Source organism: Doryrhamphus excisus, linkage group LG22 (genome assembly GCF_037039965.1).
Source record: "Doryrhamphus excisus strain RoL-2023G ecotype Guam linkage group LG22, RoL_Dexc_Guam_v1.1, whole genome shotgun sequence".
NCBI lineage: Eukaryota > Metazoa > Chordata > Actinopteri > Syngnathiformes > Syngnathidae > Doryrhamphus > Doryrhamphus excisus.
The window spans coordinates 12,000,416-12,014,103 of NC_136378.1; the positions used below are offsets into that span (position 1 = coordinate 12,000,416).

The 13,688-nt window shown below is 43.8% G+C and overlaps 2 protein-coding genes across 2 annotated transcripts; one reads left to right on the forward strand and one right to left on the reverse strand.

Annotated features, from left to right (window-relative positions):
• Positions 1–2,458: 2,458 nt before the first annotated feature.
• On the reverse strand, positions 2,459–9,546 carry LOC144894614 (uncharacterized). Its single transcript, XM_078788161.1, has 5 exons — positions 9,281–9,546; positions 9,013–9,077; positions 7,471–7,580; positions 5,461–5,512; positions 2,459–2,794 (listed from the first exon to the last, which is right to left on the reverse strand). Exons 1-5 carry the CDS (start codon positions 9,356–9,358, stop codon positions 2,641–2,643), a joined length of 459 nt encoding a protein of 152 aa, XP_078644287.1. The 5' UTR covers positions 9,359–9,546; the 3' UTR covers positions 2,459–2,640.
• Positions 8,915–11,939, forward strand: fgf20b (fibroblast growth factor 20b). The gene is made up of 3 exons (XM_058063120.2): positions 8,915–9,597; positions 9,697–9,800; positions 10,862–11,939. Exons 1-3 carry the CDS (start codon positions 9,312–9,314, stop codon positions 11,105–11,107), a joined length of 636 nt encoding a protein of 211 aa, XP_057919103.1. The 5' UTR covers positions 8,915–9,311; the 3' UTR covers positions 11,108–11,939.
• The last annotated feature ends 1,749 nt before the right edge of the window (positions 11,940–13,688 follow it).

Here is a 13,688-nt window from a genome sequence, read left to right on the forward strand (position 1 = left end):
TTTACCAGTGCTGATTAAAAAGGAGTAAGATGGAGGCTAACACAACATGCAAACACTAGCTAGCTTATTGTACTGTGATTCATTTGTACCACATACACACTGGATTGTACCACATACACACTGGATGGGATATAAAAAACATGGGGTTCAAAATAGGGGGTCCACTCATATATTATCGTACTAGACACTGGTAGCAAAGTTGCACGGCGGTCAAGTGGTTAGCGCTACATTAATTGGTAGGTTACTTGCCGACTCCAAATTCTCCACAGGTATGAATGTGAGTGTGAATGGTTGTTTGTCTATATGTGCCTTGTGATTGGCTGGCCACCAGTCCAGAGTGTACCCCGCCTCTCCCCCGAAGACAGCTGGGATAGGCTCCAGCATCCCCGCGACCCTTGTAAGGATAAGCGAAAATTCATTCATAGCTTAATGAATGAATGAATGAATGATAGTAAAGTTTCACTCATGTCTGCCCTGACTAGTGACTGACAGGTGCAGCTCCAAAAGTGTGTTTTTAATTTAGGACTTTGTTAAAAGTGATAATGTTAAAAAAAATAGGAGTTTTTATCTCATAAGTACAAAAATAATACATTTCTAAAGAAGAAATCCCACGATGTAGATATTTACTTACTACTGTCTAGGGACTACTGTATTCCTCCAATACCTTAGTGTTTGTTGATGACCATTAGCACGGAAGCCCTCGAGGGGGGGCGTGTCTCTCTACAGCGTAGAGGCAGCCTCTGACCAATCGCAAAAGAGTAGCAAAGACTCAAATAAACCTCGTATTGTTCCCGACTGGAATCCAGTATCATTTTATGAGCATGTTAGGGCCCCTTTAAATATGGTTTGCAACAGTCCCAAATGTTTATCATCCCGTCATTGTCAGTTTTTACATGAGGATGTAAGACAGCTGATAAAACAGCTCTTCCTCCAGGCCTCGCTGCTTTTCACCAGAAGAGGAGATTTACAACATGATCCCACAGCTAATTACGGAACAAGACTTTAATGCACCTCGCTGTTGCCATCTCATGCCATGAAAAGATCCTGATACACTTGTAATTAGAACACAGTGGGGAAAGCCCAACCGCAGGCCTGAAGACATGTCTGTTTTTGCAACCAGTTCACTTTTGAACTTTTGCTGGAAAGAAACCAACAGTAATGCAGATGGAATCAAAACAAAACAGACACACCTCGAGTTGAAGACACACCAGGCAACACTGTATACAGTATGTACTAATATGCGTGTGTGTGCGTGTGTGCGTGTGTGTGTGCTGAGTGCTCTCCGCAGTGACGCGTTGCTTTTTCTGGCCGGTATCGTCATGGTCAAAGCCATTACAAAAGGTAACCGGAGCCCAAATACCACTTCGCAAGAAACTGTAAAAATAAAACATGGGGGTCTGGACAGAAACGTTGTCAATCTTCAGTTAAGAGGTTTTTGAAGTACTACCTCTCGGTCCAGTGCTGACAAGTACATCAATCACGTGCACCGCTGTACCACACACACTGACATGCACACAGGCAACGAAAGCAGCGTATAAAATAAAATGGTACGAGGAAATGATGAGGATTTTTGAGGAGCGTTATGAGAGTCTGGGTTGTGTCAGACCTTAAAACACCAGCATTTTTCTCCTCAATAGCCAAAGCCGACGCGGTGCTGCAAGGACTGACAGTCCAGCTGCAGCCTATAATGGAAAAACGGAAGGGTGCATGTATGCGTGCAAGAAATAGAGCATTAAGAGAAATTCCATACATAATTCATTTCGTATTTTAGAACTGGAAGAGCGTTAGAAGAAGCTTTCAATTGATTTTGAAGTCATCAGGTTTATACGAGCCATGTTGGAAGATCCTATTTTCAAGCTTTATGAAAGCACAAACAGCGTCTTTGTTATATTTCCAAATCTGGAGTACCCATTTTAATGATCTTTTTGATGCTTATGTGGGCTTCAGATTAATGCAAGGCCTTCCACAGATGCTAACTTGTGACCCGGCGAGCTCCTCTATGCAGTGTGCGAGTGATAAAACCTCAAAGGGCAGCTCTTATCTCGCTATACAACTCTGCATGTTTACATCCACCTGCATGGAGCACAGCAGATGAAAGCCTCAGGCATGTTCTACCCTGCGTGGAGAGGTTCCTACTGCAAGGAGGGCGAGCATGGATGCAGACGCTTTAAGCAGCATTGACCGATGCAACGGCTAGCTTGCTCATCTTCAATACTGGAGGCAGGATTATGTAATAGGGTGTGTGTGGGGTCTTTTGTGACCTCTTGGATGAGTTGTTGCTGCTCTCTTGGGGTCGTGTTGGTTGGCCCGGCCACTCCTGGGAAGTTTTGCCACTCGTTCGTGTTTTTGCCATGTAAAGATAATGACTCTCACTGTGCTTTGCTGGAGTCCCAAAGCTTTAGAAATGGATTTATAACATTTTCTACGCTGATCAATCTCAATTAATCTCAGTTTAATTCATCTCTTTCACCCAGAGCCATGTGGGTTTGGATTGTTTTTCTCTCTTAATAATAAAAAATGTAATTAAACTGCATTTCTTGTTCAGGTGTGTTGTCATTGACTAATATATGTATATAATTGTATGATATTCTCATTTAGTGAGATGCACGATGGTTATAAATTAATTCCCTTGCATATTTTTCAACTTGAATCACAAAATTTTGCAATCCTTTTTGATTCGAATTGATCATGCTGAAGGACATGCTGAATTAGGAAGAAACACAAAAAGAAATTGTCACATTTCTCTTTGTAGGGACTTGCCTGCAGGAAGGAGCACTTGTCTTGCTGATGACACCTGGATAGGAGAGAAGAATTAGTCCAGAAACAAACAAAAAAAAAACAAGATGTTCCTTTTCTCCCGTAATGTGGCGTCAAATAGCGTCACTTAGTTTGCTCAAGGTGTTTACAGATGTTCAAAGTCATGCATCCCAGATGAATAAGCCAACCAAAGAAAGAGTGCACGCCTTCAGACAAGAGTAATCTTCTCACGCTGACTGATAGCATCTTAAAAGGTGCCTTTTGACTTCATGCTTGGTGTTCCCCTCACACAAACACAAGCTTTACAACCGAGCTGACCTATCTGGACACAAACCCAAACAAATTTAAGGCCTACGGCTTCTGATCGTGTTTGGGTAACAAGGTGTAATACATTCTCAAGTGATGTGTCACTGATTGAGAATGGCCGATTCAGCTTTTGTGTCGCGTCCTTCAGCTCCCTTTGTTGTGTGACACGGAGATGGGAAGAGTAAGTGTCAGGAGCCATCTCGGGAGGATCCTCTCCTATGCCTCTGAAAGCATTCCCAAGCTTTTGTTTGCTCGGGGAGATAGAGAATCGTGCAAAGATAGTTCTGGGTGACTGGCTCTGGGTGTTATGGGAAAAGCATTCAGGTTGGAGGTTTGCTGCAGGATGACTTCCAGGTAAAAGAACACTTGAAGGTAACCGATTTTTGCTTATGTTTGTTTATGTGAAAATGCAGATGCCAAAGTTCCCGTGAAATCGGGCACGCCGAAGCGCTCCGTCTTCTCCCCACTGTGGCAGCTACGGCTTTATAATGACAACAGATCTTTGCCTTCAAAGCCTAAACGGGTTCAAGAAAGGGGAAAAAAAAAACTTTTAAGATTCCAGCCATGTCTCACCAATACCACACACCTTCACTCCTGGAAGCCGCCCCCCCATCTCCTCCCACCAGCTCAGCCTCTGAGCTCAAGTAGATGTTGTTAGACAATACAAAGAATTCCACAGAAACACTTCATACAGAGTGGCAGTCCCGGAGATGTAATCCAATGCCATTCTTAGGCTTCATAATGTCCGTAGTGATCGGGGGGTGGCCAGCGGGACAAGTCTCGACATAGCTGGGTTCAAACAGCTCCCTCATTCTGGAAAGCAACGCTTTGTTCACAGATCAATCCCGTCCTTTTTTCCCCTGACAAAGCCGCAACGTTTAACAGCAGGATTAAAAGCCCCGAATCCCAACACTGGCACTTAGCTAAAGCAACACATGGGAGAGCACAGGAGGGAGATCTGATGCTCCACTGGCTCGCCTCACCCACGGTGGGATGGGGGGAAAATGAAACCCGTTTTTGGTCCTCTTTTTTTATGTAACCTCACTCTGGTTTGCACTTAAGGTGGCCAACACGTCGGCTTCGGTTTTGTTCTGTGAAACTTTTGTGTGTTTGGGTGCTTTTGGTTTTGGTTCATTTCTGTTGGACGCTGCTGCCTGTTTAAGGAGTCTGACAGCCTGATAGGTCTGCCCTGGTCTGCCCTGGTCTGCCCCGGTCTGCCCTGGCTGGCGAGGCTCACCAGTGTAAAATGACAGAGTATTTGTGATCAAGACTAAGACAGCAAAACATGTTTTATTGACTACATTAGGTATGATCAGGTATGAACTGGTCACCCTGGCAGAGTGACTGGGCGGGTCATTGTTTTGCCATTGCCAGCATGAGCCATCAAGTAAATGGGCAAGACAACAAAAACAGAAAAAGCCATGACAAATTGGAACAAGGCACATTTTGACAAACAACCATTCACACTCACATTCATACCTATGGACAATTTGGATTAACCTTTTTGGAATGTGGGAGGAAACCGGAGTACCCGGAGAAAACCCACACACGCATGGGAAGAACATGTGGATCTCCTGACCGTGCACCCCCGTACAAAGACAAATAATTTTTTTTCGCTTTTGTTCATATATGTGCCCGTTTAGGAATTGCTAAAAAGAAATTTAACGCTATCTTTTGCACAGTGTTGTATGACAAAACAATTATTAGATTTATATTTATTATTATTATTATTATATTTATATTTATTTTACTGCCTGGTAAACTAAAGGTACGAATTAATACTAAAAAAGGTAAATTTGTTTGAAAAAATAAAAATAGCTTTAGGGTTTTATTGATTTGGCCGTACTTTGCATATCTTCTAACAACATGAAGACATCACATCTAAAACAGGTTAATGACATCTAAAGTCTTGCTAGAACACACAAAAAAGCACCAATTCCAGTTGTAGATTACCTTTTCTGTGACGAAACCGACAAAAAAAAGTTGCAAGTTAGTTTCCAATGTTTGTTTTGATTTCTAAAAATACATTTCAGGGGCGGATTCGATTTGGTGTGAATACAGAACCAGGAAACAAAAAGTGAAATCCGTGTTTACGTGGTCACCAATGCACCCTGCGTATCGCTGCCAGTGCATTCCAACGGCCAATAAAGCAGCAGATAAGGCGAAGGCGTCGTAAAACACATGGCAAGCATAATGACGTTGATAACACTGGTAATAACCGGGAATTGACACATTTTAGAGCCTGCATGGAAATCTGGAATGATGATTGCTATGTGAGTGCTGTCCGACACCAAGGTGAATGACACGGCTCAGTGCTGCGTATACTAATAATAAGAATAACTCACACATTTCTAACTCATTTCATTCAGCCATCACTTAACTGTTATTTATTATTACCTGATATTGCAGAGAAATCCAGAGTAATTGCAGTTGGGCTTCCCAGCATGCCCTGCAAGTTAAAAATTCATGTAATATAGTATTGTTTTGCGTGTAATTTACTGTTTTGATACACATGTAGTTTGTGTGGTACAGTTACTGTACATTGTGGTTGCACTGTGAGTGAGTTAGGCATTTGGGTTGATTAGCTTCTGTTGGTTTGTGATGTGTGAATAAAACTGCAACTGATTTTTCACATGAAAATGTTGCATTTAAGGAACCTGCATGTTTGCCTCTGATTCCTTTGATTCCAACTAAAGGTTTACCAATGTGGGGCAAATATGATGTTTTTTCTATCAATGAAAAAATAAATTGTATTTTTGTGGGGTCGCAAATACTGAATGGCAAATATACAGGCAAAACAAACACTAAATACATTTTGTGTTTGTATTCCAACAGACTACAGACGGCAGGTCAGGAACCAATCACGGTACTCAAAATGGCTCCTGATTACATTTATGACAATACTGCTGCATCATTTTGTCGTTGAGGATGTCAGGTTTGTTGCCACATAAATGAGCCATAAAAGCGAGGTTGCTGGTAAAGATGTCTATCTTTATGCAGGTGTTATGACTGAAGCGTTTCAAGCCTCGACATATTGTCTCATGATACTTAACATGCACTTCGCACTTCCCCGACACAGCGACATAACCTCTTTTGTTCCATGTAAGCATCTGTGGGAGACATGTTATGGAAAAGTTGTGGAAAAGGGCCGGGATAAAAACACGTGGAAGCTGATTGGCTGAAAGCTCTGTCTGTCAGGCCCATGAGATCACCAAAAGATGAGGCTGCCAGCACATCAAAGCCTGACTCGGGTAAAATTGATAACATGAAACAGAACATTCTGTATTTTTCTTTGAACGTCGTGATTCAAAACCGAAGCTTCAAATCTTCTTCCAGAATCTTCTTTAAAAGGTTAAGTGTCATGGGGACAGTAAATCTTTGCAACTGGAAGGTGAAGTTGAAGGTATTTATCTGATAACTGGACTGAGGTGTGATTAGACAAATTGCTACTGAGCCGCCTGGTCAAATTATCAACAGGGAAACAAAGATAGCAGCACTCGTGCACGTCCCACAATGACAACACAAGACGTCCGAGTGGAAATGTGCCTACTTAGCATATACTCAGGAGTGCAAAGACATAGTGAAGAATCTAAGGTTATTGATATTTTTATATATTATTTTTATTTATTTTTGTTTTATTTTGTAAAAAGGCAAAAAAATATATTTTCAAAGACAATGCATTGTGTTATTTATTAGTATAAATATTTAAGCTTGTTGAAATTTTTGCAGGTTTTTTTTGGGGGGGGGGGGTATTCCAAACATGTTTTTGTTGAAGAGCCATATGTGACCGTAGGTGTGAATGTGGTAGTTCTTGCATGAATGTGTGAAAGGTAACAGGTATTCTCGTGCAGTGGTCCCCCCCCCCCCACAGTGACATGCAGTGGCCCAAATTGCAGAAATGTTTCAACCCAAGCTTCTCAAATATCTTATTTTTCAAGGCACTGTTTATAACGATTATGTGGCTGCCTGGGCATTGACCCCCGTGACCCACTGAAAACACTTCCTCGAGCCACTTTTGGGTCATGACCCACCAGTTGAGAAAATATCATTACATATATCCACAAACAAGCATGCATGATTTTGGGCTGTGTTTGTATCCCTACATTGTATCTGCATATTTGTAGTGGTCCAATAATAAAGGCTGGGATTATTTGGACTACTTCATTCACTCGGAGGTATGCTGGAGCCTATCCCAGCTGGACCCTGGACTGGTTGCCAGTCAATCACAGGGCACATACATTCATACATAAGGACAATGAACCTAACACGCATATTTTCACTACTTTCTTTCAAGTCATTGTTCCCGGTCACAGCAGTGAGCTCTTCCAAAGTATGAAAATCACAACAAAATGTCAATTGGTAGATTGATTAATGGAGGAAATGTCTTGGCGTTGGATTCATACTCACTGAGTGGAGTCAGCAAGGCTGATATGATGAAGTGGAGAGGAGTCAAGTCCATGTGTTTTTTTGTATGAAGCCATGTAAACATCTCCATCATCCAACCCATGTGTGTTAGCCTACAAGCAAACACAAACACAAGACAAATCAAAACAGGAACAAAACTCTCAGAGAGATGTTTTTTGCTAAAATGCATGGAAGCCCCTCCTGTCACGAACAAACAAAGGAGCCCTTGCTGGAATTGGACAGGGTGCATGTTGTGTCGGCTCCATTTTTCATCCCTTTGCACCAGATAATGTACCTACAAATGTTCAATCCCAATCAGATCAGAGGACTGGCCTGGTGAGGACAGAATGGATCTGTCTGTCCTGTGGCACAGTGCCAGGTCCAATGGGCGCAGAGAATGCGTACCCCCTCCACTTAACCATTAATCTCCCCCTAACTAACTTCCCCCAGCAGTCATCACATGTCAACACTGTGTACCAGGACTCCTCCTGCCTGTGCAGAGGATTTAAAAGTTGTGCCTATATAATGCAAACTTAAATTTTAATTAATAAAAGTACATACCAATGTTTTGGGAAGTGAGCTCAATTAGCAAATACATTTTTTATGTAATCAGTTTATCTTCAGTGACAGTGATGTGCATCAAATACTGTGCACAAAGTCATAGAAACTGTACTAATACAGCAGTTTACAATGTGTCATTGACTTAATTAATGGATCGCACCATCTTCAGAGTAATTAATGACAGCTATAATTTTGAGCAAAATAAATCATCAAAAAGAAGATAGAAATTTCTGAAATACAAAAAGGAACAAGCAAGGCACAGCTGAGGGGTTGCAGGCTCCAATGGCCTTTTGTGATACTTGTACTAAAAACTAGTACTTGTACTAAAAACCTACTTACACCTAAAACAAGGCTTAAAGCAAAGACTAATGAATTAGGGACGAAAACATGTGGTTTGGGAAGCTATTAGGTCACGTGAGTGAGCTGTATCAGCACCAAAGATGGCGGACAGCTCCTGATAATGACGACATTCAAGTACAGTACTTTCACGTGCAACGTATGACGTCACGGTCAGCCTGGCAGCCTGGTTGGCGCGTCGCTTACGAGGCTGAGCCACAGTGGAGCGTCGGCGTGACTTTATACCCACGAACGAGGAAGCAACTTGGAACGCTTGAAAGGACGTTTTTTGGTGCCCACGTCCAGCTCGAGGGCTGTGGGCCAGCGACTGGCGGCCATGCTTGTTTACGCTCACGCGCCGGAAGCCTTGACACGCGAGGCAAGCAGTGGGTAGTTCAGGTCCAACTGGGATTTATGGCTACCGCAGCTAACATCGCTTAAATAAACACTTTTAAACAAGACGCTTGTATACTTTTTTAAAACACTTTTAACTCTTTACGACTCTTGTGGGAGTTCGAAGTAAGACGAGCCCTGCCGGGGCTTGCCTCAAAAGTGTGACAGCCCCGCCCCTTCCTACGTCTCTGCCTTTGCACCTGCCTGCTTACCTTGACTGCCACTTTGAGCGCAAACCTCCCAGGAGCGACTTACCTGCCTGCCCGCACTGCAGCTTTTACGCATCTTTCGCCTCCCCACGGACCCACGCGGGCATCAACCTCCGTCACGACCAGGTATGCAGTGTGAAGAGTGGTAGGAAGAGACAGACAGACAGAGAGAGAGAGACAGAGAGAGAGAGGAAGAAGCGTGAATTTGCAGAGTGTGGAGCGCCAGTGGAGAGAAAGGCATTGCACAACGTGGACATGTTTATAACGGAGAACATGCAATAAGTCATCGCGGCTTTCCACGCAAGAGTGCTCACTCTGTGAACTTCGCCCACTGTGGGCTCGACGATGGCTGCTGCTTCTCTCGGGGAAGTTGGAGGCGTCCTGAACGGCATCGGTGATGGGATCGCTCACGTCGGATCCCATTTCGTCCTGACCCCACTCGTGGACGGTCCCACCCTGCTGGGGGAGCACCTCATACCCGGAGACAGACTGTCCCGCAGCACCACCGCGGATTTAACGCACCTCAAAGGGATCCTGAGGAGGAGGCAACTGTACTGCAGGACCGGCTTCCATCTGGAGATACTTCCGGATGGCACCGTGCAAGGGACCAGAAAGGACCACAGTCGTTTCGGTATTAAAAACAACAACAACATAACATTTATCTTTTATCATTTAGACATGACAGTGACATTTCTAACTGTAATTTATCATACATTATCTTCTGTTCCAGGTATTTTGGAATTCATAAGCCTTGCTGTTGGCTTAATAAGCATTCGAGGGGTGGACAGTGGACTTTATCTGGGGATGAACGATAAAGGAGAGCTGTATGGCTCTGTGAGTACCTTCTTTTGCTTCTTTTTAGATCTTATCAGCTGGTGTAGGCCGTTCAAGTAGCATTTAGCTGTTCACTCCATGTCATAACACTGAAGATAAAAGCATAGAAATCATATATGTGTGTACACAAAGGGTTGTCCAGACATTTGATATATTTTTTAAAGAAATATTTGTAATAAAAAGGCTAGAAAACACAGCTTTGTGTATAGGTGCTAAAGTATAACAAGATTCCAACTTGTGCTTGTTATATTAGACTTCTTGCTCTTCTTTAAAAATGGAATTCTACTTAAAAAGAAACAAGTTGCGTGCAGCAAATGGCCCCCGGGCTGTATTTCGCCCACCCCTGCTGCACTTCGTATCCAAAAACATACAAACGCCATCAAAGAATGATGCAAATGGAGGGAAGAAAAAGTTCCAAATGTTTAGCAGGCTACCTGAGGGATGTCCATTCATGATTGTTATAATGATATGATATGCTGATGTTCAGGGTGGTGTGAAGATGATGCTCCAGCTAAACAGTAACGATGATTACTAATGAGACACAGGGAAACACCAGCAAAAGTGCAAAGCAGCGTCACGCCTTGCCAAACAGAAATAGAAAACTTAAATAACAATAAAAAAGGTCAGGTCAAACCAAACTAAAGTGCAACCTGAACAGGAGAAAAGCAGCGAAAGACTGCTGCATATTTACATCCATGCGTCTTGGTTAATGTGCTGGACATTATTGGGAGCTGATTTCAAGCCAATGTCCAGCATCTCTAGTCCTTGGTCTTTAAAGAGGGACATCCCTCAGGTCTGGCACCCTGGTATCCTGGCAAACTTACGTTTTTTTTGTGTGAAATCGTAGCATTTTTCTTATGCGGTCGTTTTCCTAGTTTGGCATTTGAGGCAATTTCCTGCTATTTGTGTTTTCTGGTGTTTGTGGTTTTGGATTATTTCTGCGTTTGGGAAGTTTGGGCGTTGCTGCGCATTTGTCCTCGTCAGGCTACCGTACAAATGCTATTTTAATACCACTGTGATCACAGGACAGCGAGTCTTAAATGGTTTCTCTTTGTTGTCAGGAGAAGCTGACAGCTGAATGCGTCTTCAGGGAGCAGTTTGAGGAGAACTGGTACAACACATACTCGTCCAACCTCTACAAACACGGAGACAAAGGGACTCGATACTTTGTGGCTTTAAACAAAGACGGGACACCGAGAGATGGGACTAAATCCAGGCGGCATCAGAAATTCACACACTTCCTGCCCAGGCCCGTCGACCCCGATCGCGTGCCAGAGCTGTACAGGGACATCCTGGGCCACAGCTGAGACCCGCCAAGGTCCGGGGTGCGGATCGCTGCTGCCACCCTCACAGGATGGACGCAGGCGGTGCAGGCTGCCCAACCGGCAGGGATAAAGGCACCGGGGCCCCTTCTAGGAATGCATGGGCATCTCTCAGCGGCCGCAGACAGGCTAGACTGTTTGACTCTGTCAGTCTGCACGCTCGCCATGAGGGGTTCGTTTGTCTGTGCGGACGGAAGAGTCTCAAAGTACCTGCGTGGAATAGGAGACCAAAGGGAAGCGGCCTTCTTTTTCTGATGAGTCCGTGGGAACGTGTTTGTTTGGGTGTTTATTTGGTCTCTTCCAAACGACTTTGAAGGAAGTCACTGACTTTTTTTTCTTCAAGAAGAGCAAAAGTGTAACGCTTTATTTATTCCTTTTAGATACATATATTTATGTTATATATTTATTTATTTCAGAATATATTTTTACATTTAGATACATGCAATATAGGGAAACCACTAGAAACTGTATGAATGATGTAAAGCGGTGGTGTCCAAAGTGTCACATTGAAAAAACAGAGCAAAAAAAACACTAATAAGTCATAACACAAAGCTTTGTCTTCATATCTAATAAATACATCAAAGTGGGCCTCACATCCTTTAATTGGCTCTAAACGGCTTGGACACCACTGATGTAAAGACTGAAACACTGTACTATTCTGTCGTTTATCCCGAGGAAAGCTCGCCACTACTGTACCGCCACCGATACTGTACATCGGCGACATTTGTAACTCCCGTTTTTCATCACGCGTTCCGGCCAGGTGTCATAAACCGGAAGAGAAATTATTCATGTCAAACAATAAATGACGATATCATCACTGTATGTTCTTTTAAGTGTCGGAATCTGAGCTAACGAGGTTCCAAAGTCGACTGGATGGCGTTATCTTCCGCAACATATAAACCTGCTTGCAAGATCAATGTTGTGTTTCTTGGTGGGTAGCGCCATGCTTGTATAAGAACTGCATAAAAAAACCTCAAAGTCCACAATGGGCTGAAGGGGACAGTTAGGGAATAATTGACCTCTAGCACGGCTTAGTGGGCGAATAAAAGTGGAGGTCAGAGTGATAAAGATTAGGTGACAGCTTTAGGACTGGATTGCTATCCAACACAATAATGCTCACTTTTGATTGGCTGTCATCGTATGTGTGTATTATCATATTTGCGGTGGTGTCGCATCCTCATTTCTAATATTTCTCTCTCATGACGTGCATCTCATGTACGAGCCGAGTGATATATTTTTAGGATGCCACATTCTCATATCTGCACACGGTTTTCTCCACAGTCGGCAGCAGATGTGTGCTGAAGCATGAAAGCTCAGCCTGTGATGTGTGCGTGCGTGTGATGGTGAGCCAGGGGGGACGTCTCCATGCACGGAGCCAAACCCTGCTGCCAGCTCTCTTTTTTTTTTTTAAAGTGTGTGTGTGTGCGTGTGTCATACTTTGGGACTTTCCCACTTGCACACCTTAAACATTAACATGCCTCTGTCATCGATTCATGTCAACAGCATCCAGGGGGAATTATGCATGCATGCCTATCATGATATGAAACTCTTCATGTGATAATGTCACTATACGCCCCGCTTCGCTTCACAGCGGTGATGGATGGGTGTGTTCGTCTACACCTGTCCACTTACATCTTTCCAAGAAATCTAGTATATAATAGATATATATATATTCACAGAAATAATCCACTAAACTTTGTAGATGGGTGGCATATGGAGTAAGATAAAGGAATGTGGAGTCACTATGAAATCAAAGGAACCACCAACCCCAGGAATCCTGATGGCAACGCCTCTCCGTCATCCTCCATGAACACGGAAGTTCTAACAAACAACCCAGAAGATATTCAGTATCCTTGCACGGCTTTTTCCACATTCCGTAACAATCTGGCCTTGGCAGAGGTCTGCACTCAACATTCATTCATTCCGCTTATCCTCACGAGGGTCGTGGGGGGTGCTGGAGCCTATCCCAGCTGTCTTTGGGCGAGACTGGACTGGTGGCCAGCCAATCACAGGGCACATATAGACAAACAACCATTCACACTCACATTCATACCTATGGACAATTTGGAGTGGCTAATTAACCTAGCATGTTTTTGGAATGTGGGAGGAAACCAGAGTACCCACACATGCACAGGGAGAACATGCAAATTCCATACATACGCCGACGGTGGAATCGAACTTGGGTCTCCTAGCTGTGAGGTCTGTGCGCTAACCACTCGACCACCGTGCAGCCCCTGCACTCAACATGTCAGCCTCTATTCTTTACACTGTGTTTAATGACCAGTCCAAAGTTGGCTGGGATAGGCTCCAGCTCCTCGTGAAGAGCATAAGCAGTAGATGTTTGCTGCTCGTGTCTACTACCTCATCGTTGTCTTGCATCAGATTCTCCAGACAACAACCTCCTGAAGACACTTAACGCCCCTCTCACAAGATTAATGGACGCTCCCTGACTTTCATCACCTCCTCAGCGGTGGCCTTGAAGGGCTCTCGGAAACTCAATCAAGTGTGTGTGTGGGGGGGGGACGTCGACAAGCAGGTGTGGAAATCGGTAATCGTCTGCCCCCCC